The 22,261-nt window shown below is 41.0% G+C and overlaps 1 protein-coding gene across 1 annotated transcript; it reads left to right on the top strand.

The window, feature by feature from the left end:
- The first annotated feature begins 2,470 nt into the window (after positions 1 to 2,470).
- Positions 2,471 to 18,683, top strand: UNC45A (unc-45 myosin chaperone A). Its single transcript, XM_044665464.1, has 17 exons — positions 2,471 to 2,646; positions 5,674 to 5,766; positions 6,463 to 6,630; positions 7,343 to 7,511; positions 8,069 to 8,239; positions 8,998 to 9,169; positions 9,607 to 9,907; positions 11,582 to 11,676; positions 12,010 to 12,151; positions 12,770 to 12,910; positions 13,510 to 13,637; positions 13,917 to 13,983; positions 15,031 to 15,144; positions 15,816 to 15,931; positions 16,235 to 16,352; positions 17,617 to 17,772; positions 18,024 to 18,683. Exons 2-17 carry the CDS (start codon positions 5,683 to 5,685, stop codon positions 18,279 to 18,281), a joined length of 2,400 nt encoding a protein of 799 aa, XP_044521399.1. The 5' UTR covers positions 2,471 to 2,646; positions 5,674 to 5,682; the 3' UTR covers positions 18,282 to 18,683.
- The last annotated feature ends 3,578 nt before the right edge of the window (positions 18,684 to 22,261 follow it).

Genomic DNA, 22,261 nt, shown 5'->3' with positions numbered 1-22,261 from the left:
GTTTTGCCAGATGCATGCCCCTTGGAGGGCCACTTCATTTCCGTCACTCATCCGTAAAATGGGGATAACGCTGCCCCTGACTAACTCACAGACAAGGTGACAAGTCAAGTCCTAGGTAAGCTGAGTCATGCTATAGCTACGGTGGCCCTTAGAGCCCAAGTTTAAGCGCAGGAAAGAGTGCGGGCTCGGGACTACGCTTTTCCTCGGCCATTTCCCACAGGGGCCCAGGCCCGCTGGTGGCGTTGGGCCTGTACAGTCTGCTTCTCGTGGCGCTCATGGCCACGGACCTACTGCACTTCTGCCGAGACCGAAGCCGCCAGGTGCACGCCCCTCGCCGCGCCAGTTGGCACAGACGACCGAGAGGAGCTTCGGGAGGGAAAAGGTGAAAGAGCAGGAAACCCGCCCCTACCCCCACCCCGGAGCTTCGCACCCAGCTAAACCAAGCCGGGTAGGGCCGACGCCGGCGACGTGCGCGCTCCACGTCTCAGGGTAAAGAAGAAAGAGAGGAGAAATAGGGGGTCCAGCTCCCGTACGCCGGGCCGGGCGGTGCCCAGAGGATTTATACGAGAGCGCCGCTGTGTGCGGACGGAGGAGGGACAAGGCGAGGAATCCTGACTGGCTGAGTTGCCAGCGCCTGCGCGCTGTGTGGATCGAGCGGCGCGGGTCCAAGAAGCCATACGTGCTCGCACTCCGCACGCCTTACAAACGTGTGCACGCCCCCTACGTGCCTAGAGAGGAGAGGCGGGGCGAAGTGAGGATTCCTGACAGGTCCGGGCAGATGGAAGGCGGTGAGCTGAGTGAAGAAATCACCTCCAATTCTCCCGAGCAATTTCCCCCCTCTAAATCGGCCAACCTGGCCATGCTTGCTCAGCCTTCCCTCCCTTCTCCGTGCCCTCCGCCCATGCCTGCGACCCCGGCTGCCCAGCCGCCTCCTCTTCCCCAGATGAGCCCAGCGCAGCTGCGGGAGGAAGGCAATGAACTCTTCAAGGGTGGGGACTACACGGGAGCCCTGTCCTCCTACACCACGGCCCTCAGCCTGGAAGCCACCCCCCAGGAGCAGGCCATCCTGTACCGGAACCGGGCCGCCTGCCACCTCAAGATGGTGAGTGACTGACTGACCCAGGCCGGAACCCTTCCACCTCTGGATGATCTGGGTCAAGGGTCTCCTGTTAGGGGCTTCCCTGCGGGAGGGGGGTGGGGTGGGACCAGAGCTCAAGTCTAACCAAGATAGCTACTGTATTCCAGGCGCTGTGTGCTAAGAAAGCGCTCTGGGGGCCACAAAGAAAAACAAAACAGCCCTAGCTCACGAGGAGCTCACTTTCTAGTGGGGGAAGTAATGTGTAAACAACTCTGTACCAACAAGAGACATATAGGTTAAACTGGAAAAAATCTCAAAGGTAAGGCCCTAAGGTTAAGGAGAACCAGAAAAGCTTCTTGCAGCATAGACTTGAAAGAAGCTCCTTGATTCCTTTGGACTTAGTTGGGCTAGATGAACTTTAAAGTCCCTTTTAGCTTTAAATTCTGTGATCTTAGGTAGTTTGGCAGTTGTTAAGAGAGAGGAATGTCACCTCTAAATCTCCCGGAAATAAAAATGAATCCGTGAATGGAACTAGTACAATCCTAAAGCTAGCCTTGGAGAGTGGGCAGTTCAATCCTTTCACTTTAAAGATAAGGAAACTAAGGCCTAGAGAAGTTAAAAAAAAAAAAATCTGACCCAAGATCCGGGAGCTGATTAGTGAGTGACAGAGCTGGAACTAAAACTCAGCTGCCCTTGGCTGCTAGTCAGTCTTATTTTCACTACCCTAACCAACTTCTGGCTTTGGAGGTCTTGCCCTCAGATTTTGAGTGATTGCTTTGAGAGAACTCCCTGGATGATTATCATAAATAATATTATGATTTCTCATCTCCAGGTCCACTCAATTCCATTCTCCATTTGTACTTTACAGAAACTGAGGCTTAGAAATATGTTTATCATAGATAGGATTGTAATAGTTGTCTAGTCAAAGAGAAGACAGAAAGTTATCTCAGCTTGCCCCTTCCACTATGTCTTCAACACCCAGACTTTGACCCTTTTTTTTTCCTAATAAGAAATTGAGATTAGTAATCTTGTTATTTCTCTCTTATATAGGAAGATTATTCTAAAGCTGAAGCTGATGCATCCAAAGGTAGGGGAAATTGGTCATCATTATCAAGTTGTCGGAATTTTCTTAGGCAAGAAATTCATAGTATTTGATGCTGGGGTATGGCACTGGTCACAAGGTTTTCTCCTCTCCTAGGACCACGCCTCTCTTCTCTCTTTCCCACTTCCTGGGGCATTTCCTTTTCTGCAGCTACCTCACCTTTTCTGATGCTGAAGTACCGAGCCTTGCATCAGTCCCCTTCTCCTTCTGGCCCTTGAGATCTTTCCTTGATGCTCTTCTCTGGAGATGGTGGCCTCATGGGTGCTGACACAACTCCTATTTGTGCTCAGCCATTGCAACGGATGGTGGGGATGTGAAAGCACTTTTTCGACGGAGTCAAGCACTAGAAAAACTGGGCCGCCTTGATCAGGCCATCCTTGACCTGCAGAGGTGTGTAAGCCTGGAACCCAAGAACAAAGTCTTCCAGGAGGCCCTACGAACTCTAGGGGGGCATATTCAAGAGAAGGTATGTGAATAAATATGAGATGGGAAAATAACTAGAAATAAAGCATGACAGGAAAGGATTGGGGTGGGGGAGTGGGCATAGTGAACCAGAAACTGAACATGAGTCACCAAGGTAGTTCTGAATTTTTTAAGTATAAAAAGAAGTGGTATAATATGCTTATAGCATCATAGTTTTTTGTATATTCATCTTATATCCTCTCCTAGGTCGCAAACTGCAAGAGTGCAAACACTGCCTCTTATACATATTTGTAGATTTTGCAATGCTAAGTGCAATGTCTCTTCATATATTTGACACTCCATAATTGTTCCGTGAATTCTTGACTATTTAAATGACAAAATTATAGAATTTTAGAGTGGGAAGGAACCTGAGCATCCATTTAGTCCAGCCATACCTGAAAAGAATTCCATCTATATGTAACAAACAAAAGATGAAATGACATTTGACAAGCTGGTATTTAGCCTATGCTTGAAGACCTTCAAAGAGGAAGATCTCACCACCTCTTGAGGCAGGCCATTCCACCTTTAGACAGGTCTGATTTTTAGAAAATTTTTCCTGACAAGAAGTGTAAGTTTGCCTCTTTTTATAACTTTCATCCATTGCTATTCATTCTGCCATCAAACAGAAGAAATCCAATCCCTTTTCCACACAACAGTCCTTTAGATAGTCAAAGACAGTTATCATGGACTGATACTCTCTACCTTATCAAAACCTATTTTAAACTGTAGAACCCATAGCTGATCATAATACTCCACATATTATGGTTTGACCAATTCAGAGTACAGAGAGACTCTCACTTTCTTAGTCTCAGAAATGATACCTCACTTAATGTTATCCAAGTTCACATTAAATATTGGGGCTGCCATAACACACTGCTGACTCCTTTTGAGTTTCCATTACATCAGATCCTATATGTGTGTATAACCACACATATTTTTTTAAACCCTTACTTCCTGTACTAGTAACAACTCTTAAGACAGATAGACAAGGGCTAGGCAAATGGGGTCAAGTGACTTGCCCAGGGTCACACAGCTAAAAAATGTCTGAGGCCAGATTTGGACCCAGGTCCTCCCGCCTCTAGGCCTGGCTCTCTTATTCACTTAGCAGTCAGCCAGCTCCCTATATTTTTTTATACCAACTACTGTCAAACCATGCCTCCTCATCCTGTATTTGTGATGTTGACTCAATTGTAGGAATTTACATTTATCTTCATCAAATTATATCTTATTGGATCAGTCCAATGCTTTAGGCTTTCACTAGCAACTTGGATCCTAAATTTGTCATCCATTGTATTAATATCTTGGCCATCTTTGTGTCATATGTAAATTTAATGAGCATGTCATCTATACCTTTAGTCAAAATGCGATAAAAATATTAACTAGAACAGGGTCATACATAGAATTTCTGAGACTCTCCACTGGAAAACTTCCTGTCAAGTTGACATCAAAACATTTGACATAACTTTTAGTTCTGGAGAGGGTAGGGATAGAGACTTTACCTGTGATTTCATGGATAAAGGAGACTTTCTTCAAATGCAGGTCAGCACCTTCTCTGCAACTTACAGTCTTTGAAAATTGCCTAGAGCATTGAGGTTGTGACTTGCCCACAGTCATAGAGACAGTATGTGTCAGAAGCAGTTCTTGAACTTGGACCTTCCTGCTTTTGAGACTAGATCTTTATCCACTATGCCATACTGCTTTTCTAGCACTTCTGGGTCTGTCTAATTGTATTACCATCTAAGTCACAGTTTTCCATTTTTCCAGAAGAATAGTATAAGGATACTTATATGCTTCCTAAAATCTAGGTCAATTATATCCATAGCATTTCTTTGATCTGCCAGTTTAGTAACCCTGTTAAAAGGAAATAAAACTGGTCCAGTATGACCTGTCCTTGATGAAGCTATACTTGTTGCTTTGTAATCATTACTTTCTGTGCAAGACATTCAACTATCTTGTTAATGATCTGTTCTAAAATTTCTCCAGCATTAGAAATTAAGCTCACTAGCTTATGGTTTGCCCACCCTTTTTATCTTTCCTTCTCTATCCTATGGTATTTCTCCCATTTTCCATGATCTTGTCAAATATTACTAACAATGTCTTAGTAATCACATTTTTCACTACTTCAGTGGGTAGCTTACCCAGGTTAGATGACTTGAATTCATCAAGGGCAATTGTATTCTCTTTTACTATCTCCTGCCTTAATCTTGATTATCAACTGGCTGTTACATTTTTTTTGTTCTTTCATTTCCAGAACAAAGATCATTTTCCAAGGCAGAAGGAAGGCTATAGGGCTATAGGAATAGGATACTATCATAGAAGTGAATTAAAAACAAGACAAAAGAAATTATCAAAGTTAAAAGGGGTATTTGTTAGTAAAATACATATACTCTTCATAGGTTGTGGTACTTGTTTTGATACATAGGTAATAATGATTCTATTCTTTTTTTTTTTAATTTTTTTTTTAATTTTAAATCCTTAACTTTTGTGTATTGACTTATAGGTGGAAGATTGGTAAGGGTAGACAATGGGGGTCAAGTGACTTGCCCAGGGTCACACAGCTGGGAAGTGTCTGAGGCCAGATTTGAACCCAGGACCTCCTGTCTCTAGGCCTGGCTCTCAATCCACTGAGCTACCCAGCTGCCCCCTCTATTCTTTTTTAAACTTTGTCACACATAGTTGTGGTTGCCTGAGAACTAAATGATAATCTTCCTATTACTTAATAATACCCTAATTCAGTATCAGTACAAGTTGTGGCTGCTTTAGCAGGATGTGTGGTCCCAGGAGGAAAATGAGCCCCCATTATGTCTGAGAGGGTCTGTTAGGCAAATATTTTTTTGTCTAAAGAACCAGTTTAACTTGGCTGTCATCCCTAGGGACGGAGATGCTTAATTAAGTAGGCAATCTGTATCTGCTGCTTAAAGGCAGAGATTAAGGGATTCTAGATTGAGGGAAGGAAGAGAGGAAGTATCTGTTACCTTTGTCCAAAAACTCTGGAACAGTGATTTATTATGTACCTTTTTGATCTTCCCAGGTTCGGTACATGTCCTCAACAGATGCTAAAGTGGATCAGATGTTCCAGATATTACTGGATCCAAAAGAGAAAGGCACTGAAAAAAAACAAAAGGTACTGACATAGTGTAATCAGTATTGGGGTCAAACATTCCCAGTGCTCTTTTCATACTAGAGTTTGCACTTGGGGGTTTTGACTTATGGATGTTGCTTCTTAAAACATTTGGATTATTGGTAGTCTTAGCTCTAGCAGAAGTATTACTTATTGGGGTCTGTCTTTCTCTAGTATATGGTTCTAGGTAAATTGGTTCACTACTGTCTTTATGACCTGGTTTATCACACAGAGATTATTATTGGACTCTTGGTTTGAGGGTCCTTTGGATCCTTCAAAAAGGAGAAAGGGGGTTCCTTTTGGAATCCAAAATAGTAAATTAAAATTATTTATCTCTCCACTTACTTTCACCCACATTCACCTGATGCTAAAGGGGACATACAACAGGTAATTGTCAGGTATAGGTAGAAATAAGAGATACATAAAGAACAAGAGCTATATTGGAAAGGCTAGAGATCTCAAGAAGTAGTTTTTGGAGGCTACCAGGAAGGCATGTTGTTGTTAACACCCTTAGTTCAAAGCTTAGTTCATGACCTTCTGGTTGGTCTGTAGAGTTTGGTGTCAAGAAAGACTACAACCTTGGTCTCCCAACTCCTAGTCCAGTACTTTGTACTACACAATATTGCTTCTTACCTGTGGTTATTTACAGGCTAGTTAAATCCCTTGGCTAAATTTTGAACACTTTTTTCTTTTCTGAAGGCTTCTCAGAATCTTGTTGTACTAGCACGAGAAGATGCTGGGGCTGAGAGAATCTTCCAGAGTAATGGGGTCCAGCTCTTACAACGTCTCTTAGAAACAGGAGAGACAGACCTGATGTTGGCAGCTCTTCGCACATTGGTTGGAATATGCTCTGAACACCAGTCACGGGTAAGTATGGAGAGTAATCTCTTGAAAACTGAAGGACTACACTAACTACTTCACTTAAACAGCTCTCCTGAATGTTCACATGGCACAGAGAAGGAAGACAGGTTGATGTTTCCCTTAGGACAAGTCATCAAGACAAGCTTGAGTTCTCTTTCCTTATCCCTTAATTTCAAGTCCATCCTAGACTAGGAGTTATAAGAACTTGCCCAGCTCCCACTTCAGCTTCTGTAGAGCATCTTAGAGGAAACTGATTTAGGCACTCATCCAGACAAAGGTGGACCTCTTGAGACTAGGGAGGTCTTTCTTGATCTAAATCCAGATCTTTAGGATTATTTTGGAATCTCGGTTGAAGTAAGAAGTGAGCTAGGTAGTCTTTGACTTGACATTCATCTGAATAGTTTTTACCATGTTATTGAATAGCATTCCCTGGGAAAAGTAAACTGAAACAGATATTTGGGGACCCAGGATGTCTACATGGAATAGAGAAGCAATGAACCACTATGGAAACTTCCCTGAAATATTTTCTGAAGAAGCTATAGCTTCAGGATACTCTTGATATCCTTTTGGTAGAATTACACTCAGAACAATTCTCCCACTTTGTTTTTCATCTTGACCTGACCTTTTTCAGAGTTTCTTGACCTGTCATAACCTCTCATGGTAAGGACTGTTAATTGGGTTGGTTCTTAGGCTGAAGTACTTGTTTCTTTTACTATAGACAGTAGCAACCTTAAGTGTGCTGGGCACTCGTCGAATAGTAGCCATGCTTGGGGTCAAGAACCAGTCAGTGTCCCTTGCTACCTGCCACCTACTACAGGTCATTTTTGATGCTCTCAAAGAAGGAGTAAAGAAGGGTTTCCGAGGGAAAGAAGGTGCTATCATTGTGGGTAAGTTAACCAATTTTGGGGGGAGCTTCCTTCCCACAGCACTTCACTATTATGGATCATATGAAGAACTGCTTGATGGATGTCCTAACTATAACACAATGCTTTGGAGTCCTAAACAACAAGGGAACCCAAGTATAAAATAAGAGTACTTTGGGGGCAACTAGGTGGTTTGGTGGATAGAGAACCAGGCCTAGAGATGGTAGGTCTTGAGTTCAAATCTGAATTCATGAACTTCCTAGATATGTGACCATAGGAAAGTCACTTAACCCTAATTGCTTAGCCTTTACCACTCTTCTACCTTGGAACCAATACTTGTATCAATTCTAAGACAGAAGGTAAGGGTTTTGTTTTTTTTTTAAAAAAGGGACACTCTGGGAAGGACAAAGCCCCTTAACGAGGTTGATGTCTGTCCAGATCCAAGCAACAAATGTTCTACCTTATTAATTCCCCTTCTCTACCCTCTAACCTCTTCTCTTTAACCCTCTATTAGTTTGTTTGGACAGCCTAGCACATATATTGGCTGGTAGACCACCATGGAACATTTTTTGTCTTTGCAGATCCTTCTAGAGAACTGAAGTTATTAATCAGTAACCTTTTGGAGTTGCTCACTGAGGCAGGTGTTTCAGCCCAAGGTCGAGATAATGCCCTAACTCTTCTGATTAAAGTGGTACCTCGAAAGTCACTTCGAGACCCCAACAATAGCCTCACTCTTTGGGTCATTGACCAAGGTAAGAGCTTCAGATTCTTCAAGGGTCTGTCCTTCTACTTAAGTACTGCTATGGATAATTTATTTAGTCATTTTATTTAAATTACTTTAGTTAGGCAATGAGCATTTATCATGTTCCAGGCACTGTGCTAAGAGCTGGAAATATAAAGAAAAGCAAAAAACAATCTCTGTTGTCAAGGAACTTAATTCTCAAGGGGAGGACAACATTAAAAAAAAACTAGATACCCAAAAGTTATATACAGAATAGATGGAAAGTCATCTGAATAGTTGGGGGTCGTTGGGAAAGGCCTCCTACAGAAGGTGGAATTTAAGCTGAGTCTTGAAGGAAGCCAGAGAAACTAAGAGGCAGAGGTGAGGAGGGAGAGCATTCCAGGCAGAGGGAACAGCCAGTGCCAAGGCAGAGATGGGGCATGGAGTATTGTATTCAAGGAGGATAGCATTGTTCAACTGTAGAGTATGTGGAGGGAAGTAAATTATAAGAAGACTAGGAAGGTAGGAGGCTTATGAGGAACTTTGTGTTATGTTCGTCTATATTAGAAATCCTAAAAAAAAAAAAAAAATCCCATTACTGACTTTTCACTGTTTCTGGCTTTGCCAGAATTTCTCAGTCTCCAATTCCTACCAATCTATATGGACCCAGACCTATGCAGTGTTCCTTCTGAAAGGATGTCTCTGTCTCTCCAGCTTCCTACATGGAAGTCTGTTCCCCTTAACCCTTATTGGGTGAGCAATTGTGGCTAAATAAAAGTGTCTTTTCAGGTTTAAAAAAGATTTTAGAAGTTGGAGGTTCAGTTCAGGAACCTCCAGAGGACATTGCTGTGACAGAGAATAGCCGAATGAGTGCCTCCGTTCTCCTTAATAAGCTCTTTGATGATCTGAAGTGTGATGCAGAGAGGGAAAATTTCCACCGACTCTGTGAAAGTTACATCAAGTAAGAGAATATTCACAAACTTTGATTTCCAAAGCCATGCAAAAAAAAAAGAAAAACCAAATCAAAAACCTAGGCCCCAGAGGTTTTCCCTGAAAACCTGGGAAAGGGTTTTCAGCAAGGAGAGCAGCTTTGGAAAAGAATAGCAAGGTCTAGAAAATAACTCCCTATACCAATGAAATATCTGACTTCAAGAAGTAATGTTTATCTCTTTTATGTCTGTTTTATGTGTGGAAATGGATAGTCTTGCTGACTTAGATTCTTAGATGACTAAGCCACAGCAATTAGTGCCAAAATGATATGGTCATTTCCCATTTCCATTTTCTCTTACTGTTCAAGTGTCCTGTTTTCTGGGGATCCTCATAATGAAGGAGTAACCTGGAAGATTAACCAGGAAGGGAGCGACAGTACAAGCATGACCATTTAATCTGTTTTTCCAGGAGCTGGTTTGAGGGGCGAGGGCTAGCTGGAAAGTTACGGGCTATTCAAACAGTCTCCTGCCTCCTGCAGGGCCCTTGCGAAGCTGGCAACAGGGCCCTGGAACTGAGTGGTGTCATGGAGAGTGTGATTGCCCTTTGTGCTTCAGAGAATGAGGCAGAGCAGCTGGTAGCTGTGGAGGCATTGATCTACGCAGCTGGAAAAGCCAAGCGTGCCTCATTTATTACTGCCAATGGTGTTTCCCTCCTTAAGGATCTCTATAAGCGCAGTGAAAAGGACAGCATCCGCATTCGGGCCCTGGTGGTAAGGCTGGACCCTGGGCCTAGGATGGGAGGGACAATCTTGATGAATCCTGTTTTCACTTTCATCAAATATGTATTAACCACATATCAGTCACTAGGGATACAATGAAGTGTGGGATGTGGTTTTTGCCTTTAAGGGACTGACATTGTAGCTTGGGAAACATACCCATAAAGAAGATAGCATTACAAAGTATGTGGGGCAAGTGCTGAATTAGGTCAAATGTCATTTAAAGGATTTTTACAAATGTGGAAATAAGTCTTGATCGATGACACATGATAAAACCAGTGGAAATGCATATTTGCTATTGGGGGGGGGGGTGAAGGGGAAAGTAAAAACATAAATCATGTAACCATGGAAAATTTTTCTAAAAAATAAAAATAAATACTTCACTGATTAAACAGATTTCATTAAAGAAAAGTTTTAAATGTTAAAAAAAAAATAAAGAATTTTTACATTTTACATATAAGGATATAGTTTCAGAAAGGTGAAGTGACCAGGTTTTCTGATTCCAACTCCAACTCCATTTCTACTGCCCCATGCTGCCTTTGTGGCAGAGCTGAAGTGCTACAGCAGTAAAAAGGAAGAAGGTGATGAGCGAAGGTTAGGGTTAGTCAGGAAAGTTTCATAATAAAGGTGATACTTGAACTGGGCTTTAGAAAAATCAAGTCTTCACCAGGAGCAGGTTTTGTGAGGAAAGTTATTCTCTCTAGCACTTGTGTCTGGGTACTTTTACTACATCCAGGCAGCATTAGTTTTGAGCAGGAATTTTTAAAGGTTTAATGATGTGCTTCTTTGCAGCCTGATTCAGCTTATGGACCCTTCTCAGAATAATATTTTTAATACATAAAATAAAGTGGAAAAATACAAAGGAAACCAATTATATCGAAAATAATAAAAAAAATTTTTCCCATCCAAGTTCATGAACCCCTGAAATCTCTCCACAGTATCCTTGAGAGTCCATATATCTCAAGTTACTAATCATTAGTGTAATGAAAGAGTTCTGGACTAAGAGTCACAAAATCTGTATTCAGATTCCTCCCATTAGTGTGACTTGCAGATTATTTCGCCTCACAATGAGCTTCAGTTTCATTTGTAAAATGGAGAAAATAACACCTGCCTGGCTTCTCTCAGAATTATTGTGAGGATCAAGTGAGATTATGTACATGAAAATGATTTGTAACTGGAGCTATCTATAAATGTAAAGAAGTTTTATAGAACTAATCCTGTTTCCTGGGAGCATTTGGTTCCTGGAGGGTTCTGTCTTCACAAATTTCTCAGAGCCCAAAGCTGGCAGTTTGTGGGAAAGAGGTTGAGTTCAATTTAGGCTTTGGGTTCAGGATCTACAATGACTGACAAGATGTTCATCTCCATTAGATACTAGCTCAGACACAATAGAGCATATTGTAGACACTTGAATGAATAGCCTACACTAATACCCAAAATAAATGACACAAAGTGCTAATGATTTCTTGTGATAGCTGAATACTTGGTTTTGTAAAATCTCCTGAGCTCTTTGATAGTCATGGAGAGGGAGCAGGAATGAGTTTAGTTCTAGAGAAACATCCTAATAAGCACCTCAAAAGATTCATGCAGCTGGATTACAATAAGGGAAAAGCAATCCATTACTATATTTCACAGAGCCCATCTAAACTTGTACTTTCCTTTTTCTTCCAGGGGCTCTGTAAACTAGGATCAGCTGGAGGGACTGATTTTAGCATGAAGCAGTTCGCAGAAGGCTCCACCCTCAAATTGGCCAAGCAGTGTCGAAAGTGAGTTTGATGTGATTATGGATTAAGGAATGTGTCTTTGCCCACCCAGTCCAGTTAACTAAATAGATTTCAGGGGAAGAAACACTAGGGATATGGGGTAGGAGCCTTCTCTAACTATTCTTTGTTGAAGAACATGACTTGAATGTAGAAGGGACAATCTTCTTTCAAAAAAATTTTTTTTTAAATTCTAACCTTTTTTTCCATCACTTTCCAATTCTGTGTATTTATTCTCTGCTACAAGTCAGTCCCCAACTAGAATTTCCTTTTATCTTACTGTCTTTTATCTTCCCCAGCCCTAAGTTCACTGATGGTGTTTCCCCATTCTACCTCCAGGTGGTTGTGTAATGATGGAATTGATTCAAGCACCCGACGTTGGGCAGTAGAGGGTCTTGCCTACTTGACTTTCGATGCAGATGTAAAAGAAGAATTTGTGGAAGATGAGGCAGCTCTGAAGGCTATGTTCCAGCTCAGTAAGGTAACCTTGGGTTTCCAGCCTGGCAGCTTTGAGGAGCTTCCATATCAGAATTTGCTCATTCTTTTCCTGGAGTTGGAGGTAGTTAACTTGCTGCCCCTTTACCCCTCATCTTTCCCATTGCAAAATGTCTTTTTTAGTAAGTCTAAAACTTAGTAGCTTTGGCTACTATTTTTCAAATCTACCAAATAGCAGCCATTCTCCCTAGGCACGTGGTAACTCTATCCTATTTGTTAAATAAGGTGCACTTTTGATTCCATTATATCAGACTCAAGAAATTGAAGAACTTGAACTACTATTGATGAGGATGATAATCTACTATATACCTCTATAAAACCTGAGGCCATTTTTACCCTTTGACAACAATAAATTAATGCTGTATTTGGGCACAAAACCACTAGAAAAGAGTGGTCCAATTTTTCCTAGTAATTATTTTAGATTAAGTAATATATGTAGAGAAGAGTTGAACCACTCAGATTACTAAGGGTAGAATGTTATACCCACGCGTTTTGTGACTTTTCAAGTGTTGTCTGAGAAATGTCTTCCCTAAAACAGTATGACCATCTCTACGGATTTTCTCCAAAGGCAGGGCCAATTGAATCTCTTGCCTATTCTTTGCAGTTGGAGGACAGGTCAGTACTCTTTGCTGTGGCCTCAACACTGGTGAACTGTACCAATAGTTATGATCACGAGGAGCCTGACCCCCAGATGCTGGAGCTGGCCAAGTATGCCAAACAACATGTACCTGAGCAGCACCCTAAGGTGAGCAGGAGTAAGTGAGAGGCACAGATGGACATCTATTTAAATCACAGGAGAATTGGGATAGAATGAACATGGCTTCCTTGAATCCAGACAGTATTAGACCCAAGACATAGATTATTAAAGTTGAAAAAAACCTGGAAATAATATCTATCTGGTCCAAAGTTATCATCTTGCAGATAGTGTAGCCTCAAAAAGTTAAGCCTTCCTAAACAAATGAGTATTTGCTGTTTTTAAAGATTAACTCAGAAGGATTTTTCTATTTCAATAATTCAGTGTTTAGCAATTCATTCTCACCAAGTTCTTTCTTTTTAAGAGTCTTCAGGGGGCAGCTGGGTAGCTAAGTGGATTGAGAGCCAGGTCTAGAGACGGGAGGTCCTGGGTTCAAATCTGGTCTCAGACACTTCTCAGTTGTGTGACGCTGGGCAAGTCCCTTGACCCCCATTGCCTACCCTTACCACTCTTCTGCCTTGGAGCCAATACGCCAGTATTGATTCCAAGACAGAAGGTAAGGGTTTAAAAAAAAAAAAGTCTTCAGTTCCACTGACTGCATGTGCTTTCTGTTAGTTAAGGTCTTTTGTCAAACTGTAATTTTTCCCCAGGATAAACCAGGCTTTGTTCGATCACGAGTGAAGAAGTTGCTTTCAGCTGGAGTGGTATCAGCTCTCACATGCATGGTGAAGAATGAGAACCCAGTGCTCACCAATTCCTGCCGGGAACTACTCTCCAGGTAGACCCTAGGGGGGAATCTGTGGCAAGGGTCAGATGACCCAATCAGAGCTCACAGATGATTAGGCTTTAGCTAGCAACTGCATAGAATTGTTTAGACTTCACTTTGGGGCTACTTGATCAGATGAGTTCTTCACAAGGGAAAGTCTTACTTGGGGCAAACCCTATAGAAACTAGTCATTTGGCTTTATTTGCCTCACACTGAAGCAAGTGTCTGGGCTGAAAAAGAACTGTGTTCCCTTGTATTCCAAGCCATTACTAATTAGGCTTCTACCCACAGAGTCTTCCTAGCATTGGTAGAGGAAGCAGAAGACCGTGGGAGTGTTGTTGCTCAGGGAGGAGGCAAGGTAAGCTACCATTGGCGGTTACTTTCTCCTCTAACTAAGATCATTAACTATAAAAGTGACATTGTGTGCCAGAGGCAAAGGCTCTTTAGAGCCAGAATTTTAGCAGTGAAATGGAACTTACTTATACATAATCATGTCTTATCCTCAAAGTTTACAAATAAAGAAACTGAGGCATATATATATACATTTTTTTTTGCTCAAGACCTAATAACTCTCTTACAACATTTTGCAATGTTATTTTTTCATGTTCTGAAACTCATTTCACCTCTGTTCTATATTAAATTATATGGCATAGTTTGAAAATCACAATGTACTTACTCCTTTTTCTGGGATTTTTGCTTTGGCCTTAGGTCCAAAACAAGAAAATCCTAACTGAAGAGCATATATTTCAGTCCATATCCAACAGTGAGCTTTCATTCATTTGTATGTATACATATATATAGATCATATATTATTTATTAATTTTATTCTGAACATCAACATCAAATAAAATGAGCATTTCCATATATATTGTAGAACAGGAGAGGATACAGGAAGAAGTGAACCTTTAATATATTTTTGCTAGATTAGCATCTTTAAAAAAATCATTGTGATGATAAAAGTGAACAAATTAATACAAATTAATGCAAATCCATCACCACTGTTGGGAAGACTATTTCAAGTTTATCCTTTTGCTGAAAATAAGTCATCTATGTCCTCTAGCTTATTACTGCATGTAATAAGTATATTATTACATAAAGTTTACTTCTTCTGTAGAGGAAAGTGCCATAATGGTCTTGGAGTTACAATTAGGTTCAGGTCCTGGCTCTACCTCTTAGTGTGAATTGGGCAAAGGACTTTATCAGTTTTCCCACAAAATGGAGACACACCATGTGATAAACACCTTAATGTAAACTCTTGTTATTTTGCAACATATTTACATTAATGCTTCATAAGAATATAACTGGTATTTTCCTAATTTTCTGGATTTTAATTCCTGATTTAATGATGAAACTCTTCGGTGTTTTGTTTGTTTTTTGTTTGTTTTTTGGCCATTTTGCTTCCCAGGCTCTACTGCCACTTGCACTGGAAGGCACAGATATTGGGCAGACTAAAGCAGCACAGGCTCTTGCTAAGATCACCATCACTTCTAACCCTGAAATGACTTTTCCTGGAGAACGGGTATGTTTTATCCTCTGCCCTACTTACAATGATTTCCTCTTTATTGGTATTTTTCCTTAAAATGGGACCAAAACAAATAACCAAAATATTGTATGATTATCCAACTGTAAAGAACAAAACTATTATCAGCAAAACAAGATTCTAAGAAAACCCCAAGGGACTCATGATAAAAAAAAATAAAATGCTATCCACAGCCAAATAAGGAACTGTTGGAATCTGATTGCAGATCAAAGCATGCCAACCTTCACTTTATTTAGTTTGAGTTTTTTTATTGTATGTGTGATATGTGTCTTCTGTCATGGCATTGGAAATTATGGAACCATGTATTATAGGGAAACAATGTATAACCTATATCAAACTAGTTACCACCTCTGGGTGAGTAGGGAAGGAGAGAATCTGAATCACAGAATGTTAGAAAACAATTATCAAAAATTGTTTCTACATAAAAAAAAGTTATTAAAAAGAAAGAAGGAAGGAAAAATGGGACCCAAATGGTGGCTTTGAACCGCTGTAGAGAAGGAACAGCCTGGAGGACAAAGTTAGAATGAGTGTAATTCACATAATAGTGTGATCTTACTCTGTTGCCTCTCAGGAGGGATGTTCTCTGAATTTGAGAGGTAAGGGAAAAGATGAGTAGAAACAGTCCTGATGTGCCAATGTTTGTGTTTCAGGTCTATGAAGTTGTCCGCCCCCTTGTCTCCCTCCTGCATCTCAACTGCTCAGGGCTTCAGAACTTTGAAGCACTAATGGCATTAACCAATCTGGCAGGGATCAGTGAGAGGCTGAGGTAAGATGCAAATCCCTATGTTCCTGGAATTCATAGCCAATAAAGTGGGCTCCCTCTTTCAAGCAGGGGCTATTATTGTCTTATCCTTAATTTCTAGTCTAATTAAATCCTGTTTAATGAGCCAGAGCCCATAGGAATTTGTACAGCTACTCTTTGGATTTTAGTGGATGATAGTGACCCTCAGTATAAAAATAAGAGTTATGGACATTTTCACTATCACCAAGAAAAATCTCTGGCATAGGAATATTGAGTTGGGTAGAGCAAGAAATGGGACCCTTAGATTACTGGCCTCTTCTCCTACAGGCAGAAGATCCTGAAGGAGAAGGCAGTGCCAATGATTGAGGGCTACATGTTTGAGGACCATGAAATGATCCGCCGGGCAGCCACTGAGTGCATGTGTAACATGGCCATGAGCAAAGAGGTAAGAGGCTGAGAAGGGGAGGTAATGACATCAATTCCATGGTTAGAGGGTATTAGGAAGAAAGGGGTCCAAGTGTATTCTGATAATAAAAGCTAAGGTTTATATAGCTTAAGATTTGAAAGGGACTTTTTAACATGTCTCATCTCACTGGTACTGAAAATATACCTTTGAGGTAGGCACTGTAGGCAGTAAAGTGTTATTTTACAGATAAGGAAACTAAAGTGAAGTGACTTGCCTAACATCCCAGATTGTAGCTATTGGGCAGGATTTGAATTCTCTAATCATTCTATCACATATGCAAAATGTATATAAAAGCCAACTTTTTTTTTAAACCCTTACATTCTGCCTTAGACTTGATACTTGGTAATGATTCTAAGACAAAAGAATGGTAAGGGCTAGGCAATTGGGGTTAAGTGACTTGCCCAGGGTCATACAGCTAGGAAGTGTCTGAGGACGGATTTGAACCTCCCATCTCCAGGCCTAGCAGCACTCTATCCCATGTGCTACCTAGCTGCTCCCAATGCTATTTTTTTATTTAAAAAAATTTTTTTTTAAATTTTAAACCCTTAACTTCTGTGTATTGACTTATAAGTGGAAGAGTGGTAAGGGTAGGCAATGGGGGTCAAGTGACTTGCCCAGGGTCACACAGCTGGGGAGTGTCTCTGAGGCCGGATTTGAACCTAGGACCTCCTGTCTCTAGGCCTGACTCTCAATCCACTGAGCTACCCAGCTGCCTCCCCAATGCTATTTTTTTAAGGTCATTTTTTTTTTTATTTTAAACCCTTAACTTCTGTGTATTGATTTATAGGTGGAAAATTGGCAAGGGTAGGCAATGGGGGTCACGTGACTTGCCCAGGGTCACACAGCTGGAAAGTGTCTGAGGCCGGATTTGAACCTAGGACCTCCTGTCTCTAGGCCTGGCTCTCAATCCACTGAGCTACCCAGCTGCCCCCCAATGCTATTTTTTTAAAAGAATTTTTTTCTTTAAGAATCTTTTCACTGCATTAGGCTCTTCTCTAAAGCAGTGATGGGCAAACTTTTTAAAGAGGGGGCCAAAGGAAAGGAAATGCTCATCTGTCAGTCTGTTTTTAAGGCAACTCTTTCGAAGTTTCATTGTATTGTATCCTCATTGTATTCGTCAGATTAGGAATAATGTCGAGGGCTGGATAGAACATTTCAGGGGGCCGCCTCTGGCCAGGCTGTAGTTTGCCCATCACTGCTCTGAAGAATGGTTTCCTATTCTTGAGTGACTTTTCCCATTTAGGTGCAAGATTTGTTTCTGGCTGAAGGTAATGACCGACTGAAGTTACTAGTGCTGTACAGTGGAGAAGAAGATGAGCTACTCCGCCGGGCAGCATCAGGTGGACTTGCCATGCTGACCTCGTTACTGCCCCAGCTTTGTATTCGAATCACCCAAGTGGTGAGTGTCACCCCAGTTTGTTAATAACACTCCTCACCATGTCAGTTCTTTTCTTTCTTTGCTAACTGGGGTAAGGCTGCAATCTTTTATCTGTCCTAGTATCATGTGGGTATCACTAGAACAAGGTGTATGCCATTCATGCCCAGAATAGGTCGGAGTCTATATACCATAGAAGTGAGGAGAGTGGTAGGCAATCTCACCTCTGTATTCTCAGACTGAGCCTGGGACCTGGTCTTTTTCCTTTTCCCTAGACAACACATTGGCTAGAGATCCTACAAGCACTGCTTTTGAGTCCCAATCCGGAGCTGCAGCACCGTGGAGCTGTGGTGGTACTGAACATGGTAGAGGCCTCAAAGGAAATTGCGGTGAAACTAATGGAGAGTGAGGTGTTGGAGATCCTCTCTGTGCTTGCCAAGGGTGAGGCTGGACCAGTCACGAGGGCAGCAGCGGCCTGTCTTGCAAAGGCAGTGGAATATGAGCTTATCAAACCCAACAAGGAGAGGGAGTAAAGAATTTGGGCTCACCTTCTTTGCTGGGGCTAGGGCCTTGGGCCTTATGCTCTTTCAGGCCTCAATTCTTAACTTTCTGCATCATGCTTAATTTACACAGTGCCTGCTGCTACACACAAGGCACAAATATGTAGAAGTAGCTGTGCCTGGCTGGAAAGGCAGCTATCTTTAAGATGGCAATTGGGAAAAGGGAGAAGGGGGGCCTACTTCCTCCCCTGTCACAAGGCAGCTTTTTGACTACTGCTACATGTAATATTCCCAACCCAGGGGCCAATCATGTGTGGGCACCTGGGGAGGGAGGGCAAGTGGACCATCACTAGTCCTGTGGACGCCCCCAAAAGGGACTACTACTCTGTGAGCATCACTTGCTTCCAACACTATAATAAAATGTGTGAAATCCTCCTCTTTGTGTTTGATTTATGGAAAAGGAAGGTGTCCTGTAACCTGTAGCTGCACTGGAAGGATTCTTGAGGAGTTTTACATCACAGGTAAAATAATTTTTACATAAGAATGGTAACAGATGGAGAGTATATAAAATTGGAATAGGTGTTCCTTCTCCTCTTGTGTTTTTTACATGTGCAATCCATAAGTTAATTATCAGGGAATAGGCAAGACAGGAAAGTCCAACAACCCAACTAGCCTGACTTACTTTCCAGAGTTCGCACTTTCTGCCCAAGCTCCTATGACTCTTTGTTTTTTTAATTCAGATATTGTCTTTTCCCAATTACATGTAATAATTTTCAGCATATGGTTTCCAAAATTATAAGATCCAAATTGTTTCCTTCCTTCCTTCCCTCCCTTCCCATTCTCAGAGATAATACATGTATAACCCAGATCATATTGCTTATCATGCAAAACATACTTCCATATTGGTCATTGTAGTAAGAGAACACACATATAAAACCAAAACCCCAAAATAAAACCATAAATAAACTAATGTGAAAGATAGTATCCTTTAATCTGCATCTGACTTCAACAGTTCTTATTTTGGAGATGGATAGCATTCTTTGTCATAGAATTGTCCCAGATTACTGCATCGCTGAGAGTAGTTAAGTCTTTCCCAGTTGATCATCCCACAGTATTACTATGAAGAGTGTCCAGTGCTCTCCTGGTTCTGCTTATTTCACTCTGCATCTGATGTTCATGTAAATCTTTTCATTTCTTTCTGAAATCATCCTGCTTATTTCTTATATCACAGTAGTATTCCATCATCAACATATACCACAACTTGTTCAGCCATTCCCCAGTTGGTGGACATCCCCTCAATTTTCAGTTCTTTGCCACTACAAAATAGAGCTGCCATAAATATTTTTGTACAAGTAGGTCCTTTCTCTTTTTATGATCTCTTTGGAATACAGACCCAGTAGTGGTATTGTATAATCAAAGGGTATGCACAGTTTTATGCGCTTTGGGTATAGCTCTAAACTGTCCTCTAGAATGGTTGGATTAGTTCACAACTCCACCAGCAAATCATTAGTGTCCCAATTTTGTGTGGTTCTTTTCATGTTATGGATGTGGCATAATCTATCACTTCTAACACATCTATCCTGACCAACATATGAAAAAAATCCCCTTGCCTTTTAATTCAACCAGGATGTGTTAATAGTTTAATTGTTCTATTCACATTTGTTTTAAATCTCTTTTTCTATAAATTTCATGAAGGTAGACTTCTATTTTCCCCCCATCATTTTAGCACACGGAATGTGACTAATCAATTGTAAACATCAACAAAAATCTTTAATATAGCAACTGCTTCCCTCATCCATGCACTGATTTAGTGGTTTCTAGTAATCCTTCTGATCCAATCACCCTAGTCAAAATGTCCCCTAAAAGGTTACCAAGGCATTTATTCTCTTTCAGATACTACAAATTAATTACTTAATCCCATGAAACAAGTGAAAGACAGCAGGACAGAGAACACAGTATTTTATATAACATTAAGCTTATGCTTCATTATTTATTTAAAGATCAAACATGTTAAGTATGTAGGTATATGTATGTATATTTATATAAATAACATAAATAAAATAAGTATTAGTTATTAAAGTTAAATTCCTAGGATCATATGGGCCTACAAAAGGACCTCTGGATCAAGTTTTGATTTAAATTTTTTCTTGACCAGTATGAACAAAAGGAATATTTAAAAAAACAACAGACAACTTGTTGTGAAGTCCAGGAATTATGAAGAAGATGGAGCTGAGTGGGAATTGAAGACATCAAAGTTGGAAGCCCCTGATCATTTTCACTATGGGAAGAAATAAAAAAGTAGTTAAGGAAAGTAAGAGGTGCAAAACTCATTCCTAGAAAAGCCCAGAAATCAGGCAAGTCTATGAAACCTTCATCCTTGCCCCAACCCTTTCAGCACAAGTAGCTGCACTGGCAAGTTCCAGGGTACAGTCCTTAAGAGGCAAACAAAGGGAGTGGGATGTCATAGATCATATCTTAGTTATCTGTGCCAACAAGAATAGTGTAAAAACACAAGGTAAATTGCTTTATACAATAGTAACAAAAAACTCCAGCAAACATAGCTATGCCCTAAGGCACTCTGAGCTGTACAAGAAAGTAGAGAATAGCAACCACCCAAGTCCAAAAGTACTTTGGTGCCCAGGCAGGCAACAAAGGCTGAAGCCCTGGCACCTTAAGCGCCTCTCACAGGGTCAGCTTTATATCTCCTTCTCTGTTGGGACCTGCTGACGGCTAATCTTATGCTGAAGTAGATGGCATGTGAGAAGTTGAAAACAAAGTTTTACATTTAAAGACAAAAGTCAGAGGCAGAAGTGAATGGATGCTTGATTAAGCCATAATGACTACAAGGAAACAAAGCTTCTCAGTTTAAGGGCTGTAAGGAATAGTAGCAGCTGGGCAACAGGGAACAGGCAGGATGACAGCCCTTTGCTAATAAGTCAGGTAGTGAAAGGCATCACCCGCCGGCACGTAAAAAATGCTTCTCCCTTTGTTCGGTGGAAATGAAAGGTTTTACAGATGGAAGGAGCCTTAGAGCTCAGCTAATTTTGCTTCTTCATTTATTATCCGAGCTTGACTCCTCTTCCAGTTTTGTATTTGGATTCCAATTTAGAGGCAATATGCAGGGCTGGGCCTGGAATCAGGAGGAGCTGAGTACAAATTCAGCCTCAGACATTAGCTTGTGGCCCTGGGTAAATCACTTAAACCTGGGTCTCCTCAAAAGTAAAATGGGAATAACAATAGCACCTCACCCCCAGGGTTAAGGACCAAATGAGATAATATTTGACAAAATGCCTAGCATAGCACCTACCACACAGTAGGCACTCAAGAAATGCTTGTTTCCTTCCAGGTTTGTAATATAATTCTAGGATAGTCCTATCCTTGTATACTCTAAAAGCTTAATGAAGTTAAAATAAGGTACATAACTGAGTATTTGCTGGTTAACGGTAGTGGTTAAAGAGGTAACTGTCAGCACACAGCAGGGGCTTCTATTCTCAACAGAGGATACACAGAGATTAGGTAAATGTGATGGTATTCACTCACAATCAAACTTGGATTAAAATTTCCAAGCCAGTAAACTGCTATTTGGGATATCATTCCTGCTCTTTTTCCAAATGATTCTTCCATGACTTGCTACAACCATGAATTTAGCGTAAAGCTTTGCCCAGATGGTGATACAGCCCAAAGGGGTTGCCATAGAGAACTGAGACTCATCAGATAAGCAGTCAAAAAGAAAAAACCCAGGGGCAATTAGGCGGCTCAAAGCATAGAGGCAGGCCTGGAGAAGGGAGGTCCTGGATTCAAATTTAGCCTCAGACAATACCTAGCTGTGTGACTCTAGGTAAGTCACTTTAACCCCAACTGCCCAATCTTTCCCACTCTTCTGTCTTGGAATCAATTCTTAGTATTGATTCCAAGATGGAAGGTATGTTTTTTTGTTTTGTTTTTTTTAAAGGAACTGAGACATTTAACAAGATTACCTAGTGGAAATAACAACTTTAGCAAAGTTGCAGGAT

This window comes from Gracilinanus agilis, chromosome 2 (assembly GCF_016433145.1).
Source record: "Gracilinanus agilis isolate LMUSP501 chromosome 2, AgileGrace, whole genome shotgun sequence".
Lineage (NCBI taxonomy): Eukaryota > Metazoa > Chordata > Mammalia > Didelphimorphia > Didelphidae > Gracilinanus > Gracilinanus agilis.
The sequence above is the reverse complement of the archived record's forward strand: the minus strand, read 5'-3'. Positions and strand labels throughout refer to the sequence as shown.